Raw genomic sequence first — 23,329 nt, forward strand, 5'->3', positions numbered from 1 at the left:
CATGCCCTCGGGAAGGTCCCGCATGCCAGCTCCGCTGCAGCGGTGCGTGCCGGCACTCAGCACAAGCATGCCTCAGGAGAGCCAGTTTTCTTACAGAAAGGTGAAGGCAGGCTGCAGGAGACCATTTGCAAGCCTGCGGGGTAGCGGTCCCCGCTCCTGAGCAGCTGAGCGGGAGGTGGGAGCCTGGCCGTCCCTGGGAGCTGCGCCGCCAGCCTGTCCCACGAGCGGATGCTTCCTTCCCTGTGCCCGGGTTTTTCGACCTGTGTAAGTGGGATAATGAACGTCGCGTTCTTCGTAAAGCACTTACGGACACGTTGCTTCATCCAGGCACTTGGGAGAGCCAGGCATGGCTGTAGGAAGTAATATTTAATAAGGGCCACTGAAAATTTGTCAGCTAGTGAAAACACAAAATCTCCTTAGCTTGTCAAGCCAAGCATCTGTCAAAACCTCTGACTAACCGTCTCCCAAGAGCAAAACACCCATCCACCGGCCCGACCGCGTAGACTATGGGGGCAGATCTGGAGCCAACGCAACACGGGCACTGGGCTCCGCGCCGGCGAGCCCGAAGGGGTGGTTTCGCGCTTTCCACATTTCGTGCTGGGTTTCCTCCCCCCCGCAGAGCAAAGCCAAGGGGATGCGCGGCACAAGGAGGAAAGGATGCCGCCCGGTCCCGGCGGATGCCGCACGGGACAAAATGGTACCTTCCCCTGCGGACTCGCAGAGCCCCGCGGGGCGGCGAGGCGAGGCGGGGGGTGTCCCACCTCCGGCACCCGGGAGGAGCCACTGAAAGCCGAGCTTCTAATTAAGACCACGGCTTCGGTTAATTGAGTCCAATTCACCTGTGACATGAAGAGCCCCAATCCCATCAACAATAATGGAACTGCATCGGCTTACACCAGTAATGACTTCAAATCAGCAGCATAATAAAGCTAATTCAATACTTCTCCAGGTCCAGCTGATGAGGCTGCCACGGGAGAGCAGCCTTCCTGCCGCCGCGCTGACACCTCCTCTGGAAGAGCGGGCGGCGTGAATGGACGGAGGGTTAGAAAGGCAGGAAACGTAAAAAATAAAGGAAGTTTCCAATAACAAGACTAAGGCTTATTTTTAAAATAGGATTACTCTGGCAGGCGACCCTGCGCAAGCGCTAACGATGAAGCAGCGCTCCCCGCCACTACGTGCCGGGCCGAGGAAAAGCACAACCCCGCAAGGCAGCCGCAGGTTTCCAAACCGCCAAAGCGCTGCTGAGCCACCCCGCCGAGCCAGACCCACCGATTCGGGGCACCGAAGGCAGCAGACGCATCGCCTGCGTGCCGGATAGGGCCCGCCGGGGCGTGGGAAGGAGCTCGCGGGAGACGGCCGCGCGCTGACGGCCGCGGGGAGGAAAGCAGAGCGACATGAAAGTTGCTCGATGTAGGCAGACATGCAAATCAGCAGCTGCGCGGCCGCACCGGCAACCTCCTCATTGCCACGACGGCAACCTCCTAATTGCCACGACGCCCACCGCCCTCTCGGGGTGGGGGCCGGGGGGGAGCCAGGAGGAGCGGGAAGGAGCGAAACCCTCCCGCCGGAGCAGGGGATGTGCTGCCGGAGCCAGGGCCACCCCGGGACGGCCCGAGAGCCCCGAGGGGTGGGAATGGCACGGCTTGGCCCCCAGCCGCCCCACACAGGCCACTGCCTTGCGCACACAAATTTGTCTCTGCCTCCAGCCAAAAAAAACTAAGCCGCCGCTCTTCTAAAGAGACACGCATTATTTTAGAGCAGTCAAGTTATGACTGGTCTGATTTCCATAATACACGCTCTGCAAACATCTGCCTGTTATTTAAGGCTCGGCTCCACCGGGACCGAAGTTGAAGAGGGCAGACCTCTGAGCCGGCGCGTCCGCAGAGGGCTCCTCGCTGCCGGAGCGACCTCAGGGCAGAAACAGGCCTGCCGGGAGGTCAGGGTGGTCACTCCTCGCTCCCGCGGCTGCAACCGACTTCACGTTCCCCCAGTTTTCCCCACGCGCTGCCGCCGCTCCCGCTCCCATCAGAGGAGCCAGAAGTACCTGCTCGCACCACGGAGCAGCCCCCAGAGCCTGTGCCACCGCGGGAGGACCCAGCCGGGGTTATCCTTCCCGGAGAGACACGGGCTATGTATGTTGAATGTCTAACAAATCATTTGGCACCTTCAGGTTGTCGTTCTTGCAAGCCGACTGTTGAAACCTGAGCGTCCCAATTAGGCAAAGTTAAATGCTGCCCTGAACGACAAGAGTCCCTGGCAAGAATGTTATCCCGGCGTTATTGGACTGCTCCCTCCCTACTAAGAGACCGCAAATTGGTGTTTACTTTAGAGGCTAAGTAGGCCAGCTTGAAGAAATCGCGCTTGCCCCGCCATGCCGCAAGCTCCGGCTTCCCAGGGGCTGCCCGGAGGGCGCAGAACGGAGCACCGGCTCCTCGCCACGCACCTCCGCACCCTGCCCTTGCTCCACATTTAGCCCCCGCTCCATCCCAGCCCGACGCAGCGTTTGGCTGCTGGTTTTCCTCCCTGCATGCCGTACTGGGAGAGCTGAAATCACCGAGCTTCTGTGCCGCAGTGAGTTGACACAGGCTAAATCAATCAGCTGCTATTGTTGGGATGCTCAGCCAGGCCAGATCAAAAAAGACAAAGAACGAAAAGCCCTACGCCGAGAGGAACCGGGCTCAGTCAACACATTTATCGCCAATACTTTAATCATCGTATCTGAAATGGGAAAGGGAGATGGCTGATGCTTCTTCCCGAAGTGACTAGGGACAGGCGTGCTTTCCTAGGGCAGGAGGGGCAGGGGACAGGCAGAGCGCTGCAGCTCCCATTCACCTCTGCTCCGTCCTTTGCTTCCATTCAACACACACTTCAAAAAACCACAAAAAATCAAAATACTTTGTAAGGTCGGTTAAGGCACCTTCCGTTTCAGATGGGGTTCTTTAAGCCCTGTAAGTCTCCTGGTTCACCCTCATTCAAAACAACACATTTTGGAGCTTGTGCTTAGCATCCCCCAGGAAGGACACGGAAAGGATTGCAACGCACCACATGCCTCGCGTGCCCCGCTTCTCTGGGCAAGATCCACTATTTCTCAGTAGTCTTTGCTCTGCATCAGCCATCCCAAGGACTACTGGTCTTCTCCCCACGGACTTTTACAAAACCACACTGGTCGGTAAGTGGCATGTCCCACCCCCAGCATTTTGAGTACCAAGCCCTGGACCCGTTTTTGCCTCCGCAAAACGTAAAATACTTCTTTTGAGAGACTGACAATTACGGCTGACAAGGACCTCACCTACAGCTGGGATGGGAGGAAACCAAAACTGGGCTCTGCACCGCCCAGCTGTAGCTGAGCAGCCTCCAGCTTCAGCTCAGCGCCTCGTGCGGCCGGCCCTGACGAGAGGTGCCATGCCACGCTGCTCTTCGCTTCAAAGAAGACAACTGTAAGGAGAACTATTAAAGCAATTAAAAAAAATTATCTTTAAGATGCAATCTACCCAGAGATGAACGGGAAGAATTATCACGCTGCAGATTTTAATGTGTTTTTTTTTAAGGCAATAACTGGCTGAACGTTTCTTCTGAGTAGAGTTACCTCCAGTAACTTCTACCTTATCGAAATGAGAGACTGGAGATGGTGCTTTTTCACATTGTGGGCCACATCTTCCGCACTGTATCTCGCAGCAGTATCTATGCTCACTAACCCTTTCCTCCTTCGGTTCGTAATCCTATAAACACCTCGGCAGCAGCTCATGCAATCGGTTACACAGAAAAGCGTGATTTATGTTTTTCCCAAAGCAGCGAAGGCAGCAGATCAGCAGCTATGAAGTGGGAAGAGGCAGCCCCAGGTTACCAGGCAGCCACCTGAAATCCCCTCCTCAAATTCTTGGTGAAGAAGACGACCTACCATCAACACCCTTGCCTCAGCTTACTTCCACCCGCATATCCTGAACCCGTCATTCTTCCTCTTCTGCTCTGTCGTCCCACCCATGAAACAGGTATCACGCCGCACTGCGGATGGAAAACAGGTCCTGAGACATCAGCTGCTGGGCTGAAGTCGTGCGTTGACTAGACCTTCCCAAATCCTTCAAATATTTGGTGCATCCCGGGTATTTTTGCACGCAATGTACAATCCATGTCTATTAATCGCTTTTGGTTAGATAAAGGTGTTTTCTGCTGTTGGAGCAGCTATTAGGGGAAGCGTTACCCGCTCCCGTCTGCCTCTCACGTGCCCGTGGGCAGGCACCGGCCATCCTGAGCCAGCGACGCCGACAGCCGCCTTCAGCTCCTCCCGACCGGACTCGGGCAGGCACGCTGGCCCCTGTTATAAACACCTTTAGAGACGCAACAGAAACAGGAGAAGCCCAAAGCCAACAGACCTCCTTCCAAAGAAGGCATTTTTGGTTTGACTGCACCCTGAGGTGGCGACCCTGAAGGACGCGGAGGGGTTTAGCTTACGTATCGCAACTCCGGGGCGTGACGCGCTCTTCTTCGCAGGTTGAGGCTTATGCCATGTACTTGACTCAATCAAGACAGTTAACTGGCATTAAAAATTTCACGAATCAGCTATGAAAAAGGGCTAAAAAATGCCATTAAAATTTAAAAAAAAATCTATTTAGAAAATTCCTTTGCCATTTACACTTATTGGGAGGCAGAGGGAGGGGGGAAAATATCACCGGAAGGAAAGGGTTTTACTTTTTTTGAGATTGTGCATCTTTCACCAAATACTTTAAAAGAAATCACAGTTGATATTTGCAATAACAAGGGATTATCAGAGTCCTTAATTTACTGTTGACGTCTGGAGTGAAGTTCCGTACCCTGAGTGAGGTGTGCGGAGGGTGGGGGGAAGCAACTCCCATTGAAGACAACGCTTCAGGCAGCCCTGAAGCGGAGTGGATCCAGTTTGAAAAGAATTGGCAACCCTAAAACTTTTTGATAAGATAAAAATTCATTGATGTTGGCTCGCACTAGGCCCACTTCAACTCTGCACTTGTCCTCTGCGTTTCCTTGGCGTATCTGTTCCTTTCCTCTATCTGCTTTAGCATAACTTTATTTTTCTCTTTTATCTCTAGCTAACTGCACCCAGGGACTGGAGGGATTGATTTTTTTGTTTTGACTTATTGTTTGAAGATCTGTAACTCAAAGCAGCTTCTTGGGCCTCTGATGTCTAAGCCTGAGCAGTATAAAAGGTAACGCCTGTCCTGTGTACCAAACTGAGCGGGGATACCATTTTATAATCAGTCATCTGTGTTTTATTTTGCCTTTTTGGGAGGAAAACTATTTTAAGACTTTATAGGCAATAATACTTTAAATAAATATTCTCATGGCTGATACTACACATGCCAGTTCTCTTTTTAAAGACGGTGAGCTATTGCTCACCACTCAGGGGAAGAAGAAAAAAACCCAAGTTCCTAATTAAAGGAGGCCATTATACATCAGAAGATATTTTGAGCATCACGTCACACTACCGACAGCCTACTGCAGCCAAAATGTTACCATGCAAATCTGAAAACGCTCTCGCTCAGAGATGCGCTGCCACCAGGCTAGCCTAAATCCCCGCTGGGAGGGGAAGGCAGGAGACGCGAGAGCGGCTCGTCAACGCCGTCCGCCAACAGCCATCTCCCATCGCCACGTTCATACCCGCCCTATCCCGCGACGTGGAGGGAGGGAGAAGGATTTTTGCCTGCTTCCTCTGCCTCCTGAGGGCCGAACTCGGGAGATTTCTCCTTTTCCCGGGCAATTCCCCCGAAAAAACGCTGCTTTTTAAACAAGCGGTTCTTCAGGACGCATCACCCGGGTTTCTCACTGCCCACACGCGTCTGTATTGTGGAAAGCCGACAGCCACGGCACACATCGACTTTGTTTACGATCGCCCGTCCCCGCTATTCCCTGAAGTTGCCCAGCTTGCTGAAATATGGTTACATATGCAAACATTATCTCCCAATTGTAACCTCATTTTCTGCTCTGCTGGACAGCGTGACCAGCATTTGTCATCTCGCCGCCCCCGCCCGCCGCATCATTCATGTGTCTATAATTGTCATCAAGATGCGGCGTGTCAGCAGGACTCCCGCGTCCCCTGCTCCCCATCTCCACGCAGTCACTCAGGTAACAAACCCATAATCTCGCCCTGTTTTCATGATGGTTGAATTACACATAATTGTTTCTGCACAGTGATTGATTTCTGCCTGAATAGAGACCTCTGCCTTTTTTCAATGCGAGCGAGTGGCAGCCAAGTCTCTCCATCGAGGAGGAGGCAGCAGCCTTTGAAGAGATCAAAGCCAAGGCCGCGAGCAGTTGTGCGCCCTGGGAATATGGAAAGCCTTTATGCTCTCAACCCCATTTCCAACATCATGTTGGATTGCAGCTGCATTACATTCTGCCAGCATTCTTAATGCTTTTAGTATTGACTCTGACATCACCGATAGCTGTTTGAAAGTAACAAAAGCTAAAGGATGACTTATTTTCACAACTCCGTAATTGGAACATGCAAAGTTAGGGGAAGGGAGCATTTGTTTCTAATCTGAGATACAAAAGAAAGCACAGAAAATTATATAAGTTCCCCGAAATTAAAAACACGTTTTTCATATGGAAAGAACAGAGGGGGCATTTTTATAGCCTAGACCACACAAAATGAACTGATTATGCACATGCTTTTTCAAGCCTAAAGGCTGAAGTAAAAATACGATTGGGCAAGCGAGTCGAATTGGGAAAAAATATTGGGACTCACGGTACGTTTAGTGACTTTTAGCACCTGATGCAAGGCAAAATAATGCAGATGCCCAGGCTGCCGCCTCCCCTCCGCAGCCCCTCGGAGCAAAGCGGCAGCGGTTCACCTCCCCTAAACCAGACGGACGGCACGCGGCGAACGAACGCTAAATCCCCGTTAGTTATCTAGGCAGAGAAATAACGATCTAAAAGCGTAAAACACCGCAAAGCTTCCTCTAAGACTCCCTTTCCTCCGGTCCCACAGACAACTCGTAGGCTGCCTTACAACTACTCTTGCCACAATATTGTTTGCAGGGGCATCAAAGGCTCCCACGCTCCTCCTCTCTCCTCATCTGGCTTCCCCGGTGGAAACAAAAGTAAATCCATATCGAGAAAGCCTGCCCTGAACTCTGATTAAACACACGTCTACACTGCCCTGAAAAAATATTCCCAGGGAACTTCCCAAACTTCTCCGTGGAAAGGAGGGGGGATAAGGAGGACGCAAAAGGCGAGAGCCCAGGAGGGTGCAGCAGCTGAACCACGCTGTGTCTGTACGCTAACCAGTCTGAGCACCACTGCTACTTCGACAAATATTTTTATTCATTCTAAAACCACCGAACAGGAGCTTTTAAGAGCAGTGATTTTAAAAGACGGTAGCTGCCACTACAGCGTGCAGAGTGGTGAAGAAGGAGGAATGTGCAAATAAAGCGTAAGCTGTAAAGAATTAAACATTATAAGCTGTAAAGAATTAAACATTATGAGCACCCATGTATGAGCAATAAAAATAATTTCCTCTTAGCTGTATCGTTTTTCTTCTGCTGTTCTAACACTCCTTTCTCCCCTGTAGTCGTTAAAACCCCGACTCAAAGACAACAGGGAAAGGATCTGCCCTCCCTCCCCGTAGACACGGCGCTCATGTCCGTATCATTTCAAGGCTGGGAAACCGTCTCGTTTTTATGTTGACCGTTCCTTAACACACACTAACCATACCGAGGCTGAAACCAGAGCCAAGCGTAGCAAGCTCCTCACCGAGATGTAAAAGCTTATATTTTTTTAGTAGTATTAAGACAGTCTTTTCTGTGTAAATCCAAGGGTTTGGGTTTTTCCCCCCACCCTGTTCTCCTGCCAGCACATTTACTGCTTCCCCTGCACAGCCTGCTTTCTTACATCGGGACTAATTCTTCACGGCGCTGGTGTCCACTCTGATACCCAGAGGGACGCTCGTAAAGCAACCCTGAGGAAAGAGCGGCGCGATGCAGAGGGCTGGAGCAGTCACCGTAAGCAGAGGTACCTGCTGCCATGCTGGCAGGGCAGCTAATTCACCTTCCGCCTATCCCACAAGGAGCCCCCAGTATCTGCAAACGAATGCCAGCCTCCGGAAACTGAGCAAACAACACGTGTAGCATTGCAAAGGCCTCCAAAACACTCGCCGCTATGAAGGAACAGCAGCAGAGAAGTCACTTTTATACGATGCTGCAACCCTGCCTTTCAGCGTCAACCCATTACCGTGATGAAAAAGTATGTTTTACTGTAATTACTCCTTATTTTCCCTTCCAGGGACTTTTTTTGTTCATTTGCAGAGGATTCCCTTGCTACTTGATACTTTTGCTTGACAGCTTGCTACTTTTCTGCCCTATTCACTGACATTTCAGAGACACCATTCACCCCGGAGGAGGCAGGCGAAGGCTGCCAGCCAGCTTTTCGTACCGCGCAGCCCACCGCAGAGCCCGCGCAGCGGCTCTCCGTGCCCACGCAGAGCCACAGCTTCTCCCCACGCAGGCTTTTCCAGCGACCACGTCAGGGAGGGCCGGGGGACCCGACAGCAAACCTCACCTTCAGGTTCCTTAAATCCTCACCCCTGCAAAGGGACGACCCGCACGGCTGCAGCAGTTTTAGGCTGGGCTGCGGTGCTGGGGGACGCGCGGCCGCCAGCCGCGGCCACTGCGTAGAGGCTGCAGCTACAGAGCGGTGAAGGAGACAGAAAACGGCACTGATGACCCGGGTAACCCCGGGAGGCGATGCCACCGGGGCACGCCGCTGGAGAAACACAGATAGGAAGCCAAGAGCTCTGCTCCAGCCAGCACAGCCTGGGGAAATACTGAAGTAGCAGGGATTTCAGGATGCCCAGAAGTTTAAAGGCTCCAGCTTCAAACCAGCCAGCACCTCCTTTGCAAACCACTCTTCCCACCGGAGGCTGCTGAGGCGCGGGGCACGGACATCCCTGAGGCCATGGCAGGCGTCCACCACGGCTGGAAGAGGAAGGCGGATGCCATCACTGCCAAGATGCCATCCCAAATAGCCGCTTTAAGAAGCAGCAGCGTGAGGTCCTTCCAGCCCTGTGGTAAGGGACAAAAAGCCCCCCCACACCGGTGCCCAGGGGAGCCGGCTGAGAAACCCCGGTCGGCCATCCCCGGAGCGTCGTCTGCAAGAGCCACGAGCCAACGGCAGCTTCCTGGGAGAGGGAGCGCACGGTGCCGGCTGTCTAACCGTGCCGGCTGTCTAACCGTGCTGGCTGTCTAACCATGATGGCTGTCAACCGCCTGCGGGCTGAACTTCGGAGAGAGGGACTGAGGCAAAAGTGGAGGGTGCAAACGATGATGCTGAGGGCAAGCAGCCTGCATCCCCTGCGGGGGAAGAGCAAAGGGAAAACAGAGTGGGAAGATGCGGCTGGTGCTGCAATGGCAGGGAGGGAAAATGAGAAAAAACAAAGTCTGCTTTTTGACAAGAAGGTTTTAAGCTGATTTTCCTAAGCCCCTCCTTGCTTTTACTTAGAAACTTCAGTAGGATGGTTTGGTCCTTAACTGAAAGGCTGGGTGTGAAACACAGCCACAGCCAGCACTGATGCCAACTTCTTCCTACCGGCACTGCTTTGAATCCTCTTATTCCCTCCCTCCACGCACATCCCAGTTTTTACTTTCTCAGACTTCGCGTTTGTTTTCGTGGAAAAAAAAAAAACCAACCCAAGAACCCAAGAAACAAATCTTTATCAGCGAGCTGTCTTTCAGGCGGCTTCCCAAAGTGAACTCGGGAAACGCGGATTTTGTGCCCACCTCCACCATCGCCCTCCTCTAAGCCTCTGAAGGAACGTTGCTTTTTCAGGTCCTCATGTGCAGAAGCCTCCTCCCAGCCGGTGCCTCTGCTTTTGGGAGCAGGCTGGGGGGAGGCAGGGGACACGACCCCCCCGCCCCGTGCCAGCGTGGGCACCAGGGATACCTCCCGGGAATCCGCCGGCAGCCACCGACACGCCGCGATTTCCACGGGTCACGTCCTCACGCTAGACTCTACGTCGGGGTAATTATACACAGAATTTACCTATTTCACGCTTAATTGCACAGGCACAAACTTTTGCTCCGCCCTCGAAACAGCCAGAACCTACCAGCGCCACTTGCGTTACTACAGGCAGCAATCCCAGTCCTGGCTTAACCCCCCCGGCTCAAACCTCAGTCTTAACCAGCCGTCCCCTCCTGGGAGCACCCACCGAGCCCGGCAGAAGAGAGGGGATGCGGGCAACGCATGAAAGGCCAACGTTAGCCCATGGCTGACTTGTCGGCTATGGGCTCCCGGGATGCGAAACGCTGCCTCTGGAAGAGAAATGCCAAGACCCACGTGCAGGCTCTTCTGCTGACTGAACCTGAAAAAAATGCTTTGTTGGGCAGGTAGTTAGCCAGAAAGAGTCATTTAATGGAGGAGGGTGTTTTCTGTACATTTTCTGTCTCTTTAACTAGGAGAACGTATTTACGTGCAGTCCTGGAGCCAGAGCTGGAAGACAAGCCCCACAAAACCCCCTCGGAAATCTCCTCCTCGGAAGTCTGCCTCTGCCCCGAACACAGGGGTGTCTGAACCGGCTTTGATTAAACCACGTTTCCCAACTGAATATTTATTGTTCTGCCCAATTAGCCTGTAATATTCTCATTTACACACATATCCCTGGAAAGAAAAGGAAAAAAAAGGGAAGAATTTAACGTTTCAAAGGAAGAGGGAAAGCCTTCTACACAAGTTGTTTCAGGAGGGCCCTTAAATTTAAAAATTTCTAGCAAAACAGCATTTTGACCAGCTCTCCTATAGCCTCTTGGTATTTCCTTATTACAAAGTATGAAGTCGCCTTTTACAGGTCACTCTGATAAGAAGTTTATAGTTGCCGGTTTAAAAAGAACGTGTTGGCGATAGTGCTGTCAAACTGCCTGGTGAGTTGCCTAAGAAATCAGCATTTTTTTGCAGTTCTCCTATTCCGAGTTTTCCTTCAGAAGATTTACATCCAAAACAGAATCTCGGCACTATTATCTTAGAAATATCCTCAAAATAACTGAGAGAGGGAAAAAAAGTCACGACAAAACCAGAAAAATCCACATGCTTAAGAGCTAAGCTTTTTAAAGTTTTACTTCTTTTTTCCTTTAAATCCAGCACAGTTTCCTTTTCCTCCTGTAGCAGGGCTAGTTAAGACACAAAATAACGTGAGAGACAGAGGGGTTTTGAGCAACAAAGTTTTCAAATCCAACACGCTCAGCTCAAGCTTAGTTTTTCAGCTGAATTTCAGCTGTGTGCAGGAGGAAATGGGGCAGCAAAGAACAGACACAAACACAACCCAGCACGCCAGTGTCGGAGGGCAGCGGAACGAAAATGGGCATTCTATAGGGTAAATGAGTTTAATCGCTTATGTTTTTCGAAACGTATTTTAGTATGTCCAGCATAGGGCTTATTTCCTCAGTAATTTTAGGCTGGGTATTAGGAAAAATGTCTTTCCTGAGAGAGCGGTGAAGCACTGGAATAAACTGCCCAGTGAAGTGGTGGAGTCACCATCACTGGAGGTGTTCAAGGAACGTGTGGACGTGGCACTGTGGGACATGGCTTAATGGGCACGGTGGGGTTGGGTTGATGGTTGGACTTGATGATCTTACAGGTCTTTTCCAACCTTAGCGGTTCCGTTAATGTCCTCAAAAGCTCTCCCAGTGCCAACGCACTGGGCTGGCTTTGCCTCTGGGTGTCAACCCCAGGAGCCTGGAGGGGACCCGGGCACGCTGCAGCCCGCCCCGCCGCCCCAGGCTCCCACACCCGACCATCACCCACCCCGCTCCCAAAAGCTCCTCAAGAGGCTGAACCCGCACGTGCATTTATATCGGAGAGAGGAGGACCTGTACGTGAAGCTGGGGACAATTTTTCCTCGTCGCAGGGGCTAACTCACATGCGGACGTTGAGGGGAGAAATCAGAGTCTCCCTGAATTCAGAGGGGTCCCTGCACTGCGTCAAGCCCCGGCTATTCTCCTGCTTCACCTCCACTTTTCCGTAACAATCGTTTCTTCGCTTTAAGAAACAGAAAGGCCACCGACCAGGCTGCAAGGAGCGCCACGCGATGCAACAAGCTGCCACAAACCCTAAATTGAGGAGAGGGCACGGATGCGAGAAGGAAGCCGCTTGGTAAGAACGAATTCGGAAAGCCGCGTGGCGGGAAGCCGCGGTGCGGTGCCGTTTTGCGGCACGGCTGCGTGGGACGTGACGCGGGTGGGTGACGGGAACCTTGCTCACCGTGGGGGTACACGGGGGTTACGCGAAACTGCAATGAAAGCAGTACAGGACTGGGGGTAGGAGGATAGAGCGCGACCAAAAAACACAACTACCACTTCTAACTGCAGCTTCCTAAACTTGACACAGCAGCGGTCAAACTTCAGAAACTAGAGACCCTGACCAAATCGCCGGATTGTGGCATTTTCACAAAGTAAACGCATTTGCACCGCCGGACACAGTTTATCTGCATTTTAGCACATCGCCAAGAGAAAAGGCCTCCTCCCCAAGCGCCGCCTGCATTTGACAAGTGTTGACACCTTTAATCGTCACCGCCGTACTGTACTTTTTTTATGCTAGACAAAGCTTGCCAATGCGAGACTTGGGGGGATGAAGAAAGATCAAGGCAAGAAGATATGCCAAAACTGTGGAGAGACAACAGACGGTCACAAAGATAAATCTCCGAGGCAGTTTTGAAAAACAGATAGAGGCAGAAAATTGAAGAAATAGAACCTTAGAGCATAGCTAAGCAACCAGTTACTGAGACAGAGCGTTGGCTCTGAGCAACCGGTGTCACCAGGACCCCAGCCCAGAAATAGAGGTCCTACAGAGATAGCTTTTTAGAGCTCACAACTCTCCACCTCCAAGCCAACAAAACCGCCCAACGAAAGCCCCATATTCCCCTTCCCTGTTTTTCTGGACATATGTGACGAATCAGACCATTCCCAGACTGGTTTTCTTTGGATAACCCCTGCATCCCCGTCCAGAGCTCCATTCCAGTCAGCCAAGGGGGAAGCTGAGCTGCCATCAGCTTCGCTCGAAGCACCGGCATTTCCAGAAGGTACTTTGTGGCAAACGTGTGCATGAAATCCCAGGCTCCCAAGGGAGTTCTCCCCCGTGCACCGGCCTGGGTGAAGCAGAGCTGCCCGCTGACTTGTGCGGCACTGGTTGAAGTAGAGGGGTAGGGTACTGAAAGCGCTTGGATAGACGGAAACCTTCGGGAATTAACTGCTCTCTGGCTTGCCTAAGAGCTCCTAACCAAAGCAATTCTCTGGTTTACGTGCTACAGCTGGTGACAACGGGACACTTACTGCTAAGTTAAGCTGCCCATTTTATAAATATTCCATCAAAGCCTCCTAACTTTACGCTTGCAATTTTTGCTGACTAAGCTCATCCTATCGATTTTACGCCTCAACCTCACCGATACTCACAGCCACTTAAAGAAAATAAACAAAGGTCGAGTCGACCTTTCAGCTCCATGCAAATGCTCTTCTGCACAAGGGATTTGGTAACTTTGAAGACCACAGGCGAAGATATTCTAGGTCCTTCATCTCAGCCTGAAGCATCAGCGAGCAACACCAGGGCCAGAAGCCAGGGGAAGGCACGCCACTTCTCCTCAGGCAGTTCGGACCCCTCTTCCCTTTAGGAGAAGAGGCAATCCCTGGCTGATTAGCACAGTTGGCACGCACAACTCCCTGCTGCACTCTTAGCTCAATCCCAAAGATTCAGTGAATACATTTTTATTTAAGTGCTCAATCACTTTCTTGCTGAGAGGACAGATTCCTTTGAAGGGGGAAACCCAAACTAAATAAACATATCCACAAGATCCAAGTCTCAAAATAGCAGCCATTGGGTTGCTAGATTAAGTTATTCTGAATGCAGTTTTCTTAAGTGAATCTAATGCTTATGAAGGGCCGGAGCGGCAGAGACACTAATCCCCAACTGCCCGGGCAGGAGCCGCACGCCAAGCAGCTGCGCCGCCTTCCCCGCTGCGTCCTGCGACGAGGGACCAAACCCAACGGCCAGATGAGAACGGTCTTCACGCCAAACATGCCTTACGGCCAAAAGCAGCTTAACGAGAACTGCCTGCTAGCCAGGACGGGGGCAATTTGGGGTAAACGGGAGTCATTTACCTGCAGCAGTGGGGAGGGGACGTGCCGAGGACAACCCGCTTCCCCCAGGTCGAGGACCCGCAGAGCGCCCGGCTCGCGAGAGCGTGTCCCTCGGACCGGCCCCACGCGGGATCCGTGTTTGTCCATGCAGGAGCAACACGGGAGCTCACAGCGGGCTACACGACACGCAGACCTCAGGCTGCAAAAGGTTCCGTGTCCGTACTCAAGCACGCTCTTGCATGCGTGTCTTCTTCTGAGATGCACAGACAGTGTTTCACTACCAGCATAAAAAGCACATGCCTCTAATGGGACTTCAGAAATATTACAGCAGCGGTAAAATGCTTTTGTGGGGGTTATTTCCTTCCCGTATCAGGAGGAGTTTTCCCTAACTACAAGCAGAAGTTAAGGAGTCGGGAGGAGCCAGGCCTGCGGTACCCAGGCTTTTCGATGCCTGCAGCCACGCAGCGCTGCAAGTATCTGGAAAAAGTCTTTTCCTCTTTTGATGCCTGAACCTGTGGAGCTCCAGGCTTTCTTCTTGAGCCATATCCTCCCTGGCACTTGCCGCCCGTAACAAGCTATTCTTATTAACTTTTTATCCGGGCTGGGATTAAGCTGGAGAAGAGGTGGCACAGCACCGAAACAACGGGAATGACGTTTTGCTTTTAAACCACCTTAAAATGAAAGCGGCAGCTCCACCTTTTACAGTTTATATTGAATTAGCTCCTAGATATATAGAGGAAAAGGAGATTTAGGACATAAGCGTACACACATACTGATATACAAAAGCTCCAACTTTGATGATATATAATGGGTGGGGTTTTTGATTACACCTCCGTTGAAGCCACACACACGCAACTGCCGCCTCTGGACTGAGACGTCAGGAGAGCATTTTCTTTCCCTTTTGCCCATCGACAATTAGATGGATTTGCTAATTGCATCACCCTGACAAGGAGAAGGCAGCAAAAGCAGAAAGGCTGTTTTCTTCACCAGTACGTGCCCAAAGATGACACTAATGATGGACAGATGTACGTAAGACTCTGCCTGGATCGTGCCATCTTATCACGAGCAACCAGATCAAGTTTTGGACAAAGGCCAACCTAGAGGCACCTCAGCAACTTCTTCTGCCCCTCCTTTTCCCAATGAAGAATTCATTTCACTAAGGGGGAGAGAGACGGCGGCACCCAAACCTGGCCCACAACCATTCATGGCTTGGATTTGTGTTCCACAGAGACCTGGCTCGTGTCTTAGACTGATCAGCTGTGACGCTTGAGTCAGAGCAGCCGACAAGGCGCGTTTGCAGCGGTGAGGTCTCTCTATTAGCGCTGAGCAGATTCCTTTTCCCCCCTCGTGCTGGCATTTGGCACGCCTTGCCAAAATGCTAAAATTCCTCCGCATGCAAACTCGAATAAACCCCGGCAAGTTCTGCTTCCATAGAGCTGGGAAGCTTTGTGCTCCTTTGCACCTGATTTTGAATTTAAGGAGCTAATCGGCATCATTCAACTTCACCGAGAAGCCACGCGCCGCGCAGGGTGGGTGAGCAGCTCCGGCTTGTCGAGCCTCTCGGCTGCCTGTGCAACCCGCTTCCTCAGGCACGGGGCTGGGGTTGCAGGGGGAAGGAAGAGACCTGTGACCGGACCACAGCTGCCTACGGCCCTCGGAGCATCCTGCTCCGACGCCAGCTGGGGAATTCATGCAAAGCTTTCTGACGGGTGATCTGGGAGCAGGAGCTGAGCCCCAACATCTGTGCTACAAAGTCCATTTCGTATTGGGCCAGGGAGCTTTCAGCTGACCGCAGCTCCCAGCAAGTGCCTACAATCGCACAGTCAGCAGAAGCGAACCATCAGGAAAAGACGGTATTATGAAAAACCAGGTTCGTGTCCTTCTGCAGCTCCCGTACGTTCCCCTTGGGGTCCCCAAAATACCCCCCAACCAAGCGAACCTGCTTTCAGAGGGAGAGCAAGATGCAGCTAGGGAAACAAAACCCTCTTACTGAGGCTCTGTAGCCACTCACTCGTGCTATTTCCACCCTCATCCTTCCTCCTGTCCGTATCATCCACACAATTTCTCCTGGGATGTTAGCTCTTCACGACAGGAGCTATCTCCATACCCCTTGCCATGCAGAAGCACACCAGGAATATCCAAAATTTGGGCAGGGTAGGGAGGTCCTACGTATGTACGTTGCTCCTCGCGTTCAAACTCTCTCAGCAGAATTCCTCATCATTTTCGAGCGGACGTGCTGTGTTTTGCAAGTCGCTGTAAGGTGTTTATAGATTGTATCCTCCAACCTATTTAACATCTCCAGCTGCTACAAAGAGACAGTTCGGCCATGAAGAACTAAACCCAGACCCCAAGAACAGGTAAGAGCAGACAAAAGGGAGGTTGCAGAAATCCTCTATCTTCCCACAGGAAGTTTAATTCATTGGGAAAGAGGGAGGAACAAAGACAAAATGATTTTCTGGATGAATTTAAGACACAGAGAAATGACTCTTCTTCCGTCACCTCCTTTGTCCCCACGTTCCCATCACGCAGACGAGAAAGGTTTGCTACCCCAAAACTAGTCTCGTTAACGAAAAAGTAAGAGAAAACCCACACATGTCAGAAAACAAACAGCTGTCTCCAGCTCCCATCTTCAGTCCCCCCCCCGACACTGAGAAACCACCAAGAGAGATCTCGAGCACGCAGGACGCACGTTCGCCAGGTGCTGCCGCGGTTTTAGTACCGTCACGTGCCGCTTCTGCAGCCGCCCAAACCAACTGCTTCGCTTTCTCACTTACCCAGCTATCTATCTGAGAAGAATTTGTACTGCGGCGCGAGGCTTCTGCCTGAACTTGGGATTAACGCTCTCCTGCTCCTACATATCCAACTGGTAAAAGGCAAATCGGTTGCCAGTGAAATAAAAAACTAAAAAAATAAAAAAAGAGGAGAAGGGAAGATGAGACCACTCCAACGACAGCAGATTTAGGAGAATCTGAAATCCTCTTCATACAACCTCTCCCCTCCAAAAGGTGCCCTGAAATTACACGACAGTTTTCTTCTTTTAAGGCTTATCAGACGCGTTGTGTCAGGCTACAGATTTGTATTTTTAATTTTACAGAGCAAGAAGGTAAAGCGTTGGCCTTTTTTTTTTTAAAAAGGCATTTTTTTTTCCTACGTACGGTGGTGGAAGTAACTTTTTTCCCATTCCAGGAAACCTTTCCTCCCTCTGTGCTGGCGTAGACCCAAGAGAGATGGTCCCCATCCTGGACCTGACCGCCTTGCCCCAGGGGTGCAGCCCCCGGGGGGGGGAGTTGCAGGCAGCCAGGTCCTTCCAAGGGTTTGAGCTGGGGCGGCAAAAAGCTTCAGTGCCCCAGGGCGGCTTTTTAATCCTGCCTGACACCTCCAGGCAACAGATGCATCAACAAGAAGCGGCTTTGTCATGCAAATGGCAGGGCGCAGGTACACACCGCAGCGCACAAATGGCGGGGACTGGCACCCCAGGGGAGACCTCCACCTCCAGAGCTTGCCCATCTCCTTGTCCCCCAAGCCCAGGCGCGTCTCCCCAAAAAGGGGAGCGAAAGCAAACCGGCGGCTGGGACCCCAGGAAGGTGACCGGGCAGCAGCGCGCGGCGCTGGAGCTGCGGTTAGCCATGAAGCCAGCGAGCGTGTCATCTCCTGGATGCGGCGTTTTGATCTCGTGCGAATTAAAACCCAGCTGTCAGCTAGGAGACTAACAAAGATTATAGCGCAATTAAACCAAAAAATTATTTAATAACTCAAGCGTGTAGCCTTGTGGTTAAACTGAAAGAACTCCAGGCTTATGTCAACATTGCAGCCCTGCAACAGCACTATTTTACCGAAATAGTGGTGCTGCTCCAACATGCAAGAGCAACGCTCAACTCAATTAGCCCCTCAGATGCTCGGCAGGCAGCTTCACAACTAGAAAGCAGATGTGTTCCCCCCCTCCCCTCCACCGTACCCACGCAGGACGGTTCCTCAAGTACCTGAGCGGACAGCCCCTGCAAGACGTCGGTATTCCGGGGGCATCGGTGCCAGATTGGAAAAGAGCAGCAGCCCCACGGCACGCGTACGCGGAGAAAATCCTCAGTGAATAATTAAAACTGGATTTTGTTGTTCAAAGCCTTGCACCAGCACTAGGGACCTTCTTAGGAAGGTGACGTGGGAAAGAGGGGGTAAAAAAAGGTCTGAAGTTTCCCAGTTCTCAAAAGGGGCAGGTTTGAGTCTCGGTGCCCTCTCGAGGAGCGGCATCCTTTCCCCCACGATACATCCGAACTGAAGTTTTCAGTAGAGCAGCATTTACCCCAACAAATACCAAGAGACCGTGGCCATCACGCTTCACCCTAATGGCTACAGGCCTCTGAACTGTAATTTATACACAAACAAGGTCCTTTTTAAAAACAGGGCTATACAAAGCAATATATTCCACGAGTTTTCGCATCTTTCAGACGCAAACGGTGACATATAAGAGGGGCAGATCCGCGTGTTTCCCAGTGCCAAACCGCCCTGTCATTCTGAATCCAAACATCCACTAATTTAAGACACTTTGCTACTGCCAAATCACCAATACAGACTAGGCCCCCTCTTTTTTGTTTTTGAAGGCAGAAGCCACAACCCTGAAGAAAAACTCAAGAACGTCGGAGAGCAAAATAATGCCAGTTGTTTGACAGAGACCGCTGAGTAAAAAACTAACAGCCAGTAAGATGAAAACTGCTTTATCACAGGGAAATACCAGCATCCAACTTCTCGTATCACAGCACACACAACTGCAGCGGCATTTTTTCAGCAGCATGCCGACGAGCAAATTTGTTTCCCGCTCCACTCCGGTTCTACTAATAAAATCTTCTAACATTGCCTCCCCGTCGCTCCCTACGTATACCAAGAGGTTTACAAAAAACAAATGGGAATTGACTATTCAAAATTAAAAGTCCATTAAAATCCATCAAACGTGCATCTATGCCAGGGGAAACAGGGGGACCAACCTGGAAGAATCAGTGCCCGCCACAGCGCAAAGGAAAGCTGTTATCTACTGCGTCACAGTTGATAGCAATTCCTAAACGACCATTTCACAATTTGGGGCTGAAGATACAGAGGATGTTTCAAAGCAATATTCCCAGATACACAAGGCCTTTGCCCAGAGCAACCGACGGCAGCAATAAATATCAACCAGCAAAGAGCAATGCTGCATCTGAAGGCAAAAAAAAAAAAAAATCCAATCTTTTCATCTTACTGACAAGCAACTTTAGCAGTTCGGCTTCCAGCCCTCAATCTTCCTCAACAAATGAAGAGTTAAAGCCGGAAAACGCACATCTGCCCCAGTCACTACAAAGACGGCATTTACATCATTCCGCCATACGTTATCCCACAGTCGTAAACCAGGGCTCCCCCCTCCCAAAGCCCCCAGCCCCGTTCAAAGGACGTCAGACACCGCAAGACGTTCATCTCAAGCTTTTCCACCGCAATCGCGACCGACACCTCTAAGAGCTCTCAAACTCCACCGGACGGAGCCTCTGAACAGCAGAAGCGCAACCTTCACCGTGACTGCAGCTACCCAAACCGCCCCCCGCCCCGGCACGCACCGCAGACCGACCAGGAGGAAACCCAGCTCGCCAAAACCGGTCTTTGGAAGAGATAACTCACTGTTCTGGGGATGGGTGGCGACAGAGATCCATTAGGCATGTACGGGTCGTTATTCATATTTGGCATCATGATATACCCAGAATAACCAGAGTATGATGGTCCCTTGCTGTATAAGCCACTGTCTGGATGCTTTCCTATGGAAGAGGAAACAATGATTACATTATCCCCCACATACGCATTTCTTACAAGTTAGAGCACTTAAAACAGGTTCTGTGCATTCATAAAAATGTTCTGCATGCAAACGTTTCCTTACTCGTGGAAATTACCTCTGACGGAAAGTGGTCCGTGGCAATTTGTAATAACATTTTTTTAAGAAGAGTTAATTCTTAAAGCAGCAAGTACTCTCAGTGAGGAGTTTATGCTTAAAATACGGAATAGCCTCAGAGTAACCAATTTATTTTGCTAGTCCCTGTTCAAATCAAGGCAGAAACATCAGCAATGACATCTCATTTCTCAAGTAGCAGTTTTCCCCCATTTTATACATCCCTCTAGGATTCGTGGATTCGGAAGTATTGCCAGTACGGGTTTCTGACACCATTGTTAGGAAAGGGAGGAACAGGGCAGTGATAACTAGATATAATTGTTTCCTTCTCTCGCTGAGCCACTGTGTGCAGCGAACAATTCGTCCCGGCCACGTTCACCAGGAACAATTAGAGGGCAGGGGCTGGCTTGGACAGAGACCCTAATGATTCGGGGAGGGGGGGGGCTGTTGTACGCACATGGCACTACAGCCAAGAGGGAAGCCAAGTGAGGGAGGCTGTTTTGGGGGAAAATAAAGAATTTGGGACCAGGTCATGCAAAGGGGGGTGGCCAGGTCTCCCACCTATATGCCCGTTGACAATGACACTACGTGAAGGTGAGGTTTTTAGAGGGTGCAAGGCTGCAAAGAAGACTATACAGAGCTGTCCTCCTCCTCCCCCTCGCTGCCAAAACGCTACGAGCACGGGCATTATTGCTTTTAGGCTCTTTAATGACCAATTTGGAGAAAAGATCGCCACAGCGTCCCGGAAAGCACCAGGACTGAACTGTGCCTGTCTTTATATGGAATTTATGAGCTGGTTTAGTTTGCGATGATAAGCATTTCATTTTAAACATCATCTCCCATCCTTCACGGCACACATTCTTTGTACGCGTGTCCAGCTTCCTAAGTGATACTCAGCAAACTCTGTCCTCCTCAATCCAAATTAACCCGCTGGTACATTAAAAAAAAGCAAGAGGTCTGTTCATGCTTAGATTTGGAAGAGGAGATTTAAGCGACAGCCTTTGGCTACGGGGGAGAAAAGCACGGAGTTTCTGAAGGCACACGACTCGGCTGCACTGGATGAGTGAAGAGATAGATGTGTTGAAGCTGATACCCTAAAAATAGTTATTTCTTCAGTGAAGATCCATTTGGCCTACTTATCAGTTTCTAAACAACTGAAATACCATTTGGTCACTCAAGATAAACGCGCTGCACGTTCACCTCCTTTTTCAATGTGCTTTGAAAGCACCCTGGCATCCCCCTTCCCCAAAAGGTACTGAATTTACGTTTCCCGAAAGAAACCAAGCTCCAGTTTGGGGACGGCGAGGAGGCTCACAGGGGGACTAAGAGGGACGATACCGCAAGACAGGACCGTGCGCTTCTCACCTTCCTCGGGGTGCTCTCTGCCTTTATCATGGTAGGAATCCTGCGCTTGAGTCTGCCTGGAAACCTGACCGCAGGGAATCCACCATCAGAAAAGAAGAAGAAAAAGGAGGAAAATCATTGTATGGATGCTCGTTTACCGATCACAGCGCTACAGCTTCTTGTAGAAAGAAAAAAGTTAGGGCAAGAGGTAAGCATCTTTCTTTCCCCTCTTAAGTCGCTTGGAAGGCAGCTGGACCACAAACGTTTGCGTAAAAGAGCGTTTCATGACAACGTTAATAACTACGGGGCTTTGCGCAGCGTTTCTAGCAGAAGCGCCCTACATTTAACGGAAGGGGCTTATTTCTGGAAAATATTTGGAGCTCTGGTGGTCAAAACGCTCTTGGTAAAAAGATATCAAAAATAATACTGAAAATCATATTGCCCTCATTACTCGCTCTTTAGGGAAAAAAGAAAAAACAACCAAAAAAAAGGAAAGAAAAGAAAAAAGGAAAAAAAAAAAGCAGGTTCCCCGCTAGCCCTGAAGTTGGTTTAGCGTCGGGAATTTCTTCCCGACCAGTTTTATGCAAATCCCTTAAAGAGTTTACGGCTAATGCTCCGACCCCGCTGATTCCACCGAGGACATTTCATGGCTGCTTGAGGTCTGATGCCACCGCACCGTCGGGGGACTCGCGGCAACTTTTTCGTCCCGGGCCGAAGCGCGGAGGGGGCCGACCCCCCCCCCCCCCCCGCCAGCCCACCCCTGGGCGCGGAGAGGCGCGGAGGGGCGCGGAGCCCGCCCGCTTCTGCCCGCCGCCCCTCTGGAAACGGGAGCTGGGGTGGGAGGATTTTTTTTTTTCCTAGGGGAAATTCGGGAAATAGGGGTTTCCCCGCTGCCCCGCCGAAGCTCCCTCCCTCCCGGCGGCAGCGGCGTCCGGAGCCCGCCGGCATCCCGCGCCCCCGCGGCCGCTCCGCGCTGCCCCGCGGAGCCCCCCGCGGCCGCGCACCTCGTGCCCGTTGGCGCCGGGGGCGATCTCGGACTCGTTGACGAGGGAGGACTTGATGTCGGCCAGGTCGCCCTCCTCCTCGGGGTGGCTGATCTCGGCGAAGATCTTCTCCTTCTGGGGGTCCCCCTCGTCCTTGAAGGGGATCATCTCGTCGGTGGCGCAGAGCTCCGGGTCCCCCCCGCCGCCCCCGGCCCCCGGCAGCTGCGGCATCCTCACGGCAGCGCGGCGTCTGCTGCGGCCGCCGGCCCGCCGCGGGAAGGGGAGCGGGAGCGGGAGGAGCAGCGGGGGAGGAGGAGGAGGAGGAGGAGGAGGAGGAGGGAGGAGGAGGAGGAGGAGGAGAGAGGAGGAGGAGGAGGAGAGAAGAAGGAAAAATCCCGTCAAGTCCTCAGGGTTGCTCTCGGCAGCTGGAGACCCCCGCCCGCCCGCCCGCCCCCTCGGGCCGAGGTACCCCCGCTCCCTCACGGCCCCGCGGGGAGCCTCGCCCCGCCGCGCCGCCCCGCCGGAATAAGTCGAACTCCAGCCGCTGGTGTCCCGCCCGCCCCCAGGGACGGCGCCGGGGACCGCCCCCCGGAGCCCCGTCCCCCTCCATCCACCCCCCAGGGCCCGGGCTCACCCGGGGCGGGGGGGGACGCGGAGGGGAGCGGAGCCCGCCCGAGTTTCGCCTCCGAGTGAAGTTGCCGCCACCCCGGCGGGCCCGAGTTAAAATGGCTGAGGGGGAGACACGGGGGGGGGGGCGCCCCGAGGGACGGGGACGGCGCTGCCCGCGGCGCGCACCCACCGGGCCTTTGTCCGCCGCTTCGCCCGCGGCTCCGGGCACGGCTGGGCTCGGCTCGGCGGCACCGGGGGGGCGGGCGGGGGGGGCGAGGAAGAAGCAGCCCCGGGCGGGAGGGAGAGGGGGAAGGAGGGAGGGATGGGGCGGGCGGGGAGGCGCCCCCCCCCCCCCGCTTCCCTCAGCGCCCGCGGGCAGGGAAAAAAGTTGCCGCCGCGGCGCCTCCTCGCCC

General features: G+C 52.4%; 1 protein-coding gene across 3 annotated transcripts in view; it reads right to left on the reverse strand.

Annotated features, from left to right (window-relative positions):
- LEF1 (lymphoid enhancer binding factor 1) overlaps positions 1 to 22,538 on the reverse strand; it is a 69,203-nt gene extending 46,665 nt beyond the window's left edge. For all 3 annotated transcript variants that reach the window (XM_059817413.1, XM_059817414.1, XM_059817412.1), the window contains exons 1-3: positions 22,329 to 22,538; positions 21,346 to 21,409; positions 19,719 to 19,852 (exon numbers count right to left, since the gene is read on the reverse strand). In XM_059817413.1, coding sequence (XP_059673396.1) covers positions 19,719 to 19,852; positions 21,346 to 21,409; positions 22,329 to 22,538 — 408 coding nt within the window. The remainder of the gene's footprint in view (positions 1 to 19,718; positions 19,853 to 21,345; positions 21,410 to 22,328) is intronic.
- Positions 22,539 to 23,329: the final 791 nt, after the last annotated feature.

The sequence above is a fragment of the Gavia stellata genome, chromosome 5, assembly GCF_030936135.1.
Source record: "Gavia stellata isolate bGavSte3 chromosome 5, bGavSte3.hap2, whole genome shotgun sequence".
In the NCBI taxonomy this organism is placed as follows: domain Eukaryota; kingdom Metazoa; phylum Chordata; class Aves; order Gaviiformes; family Gaviidae; genus Gavia; species Gavia stellata.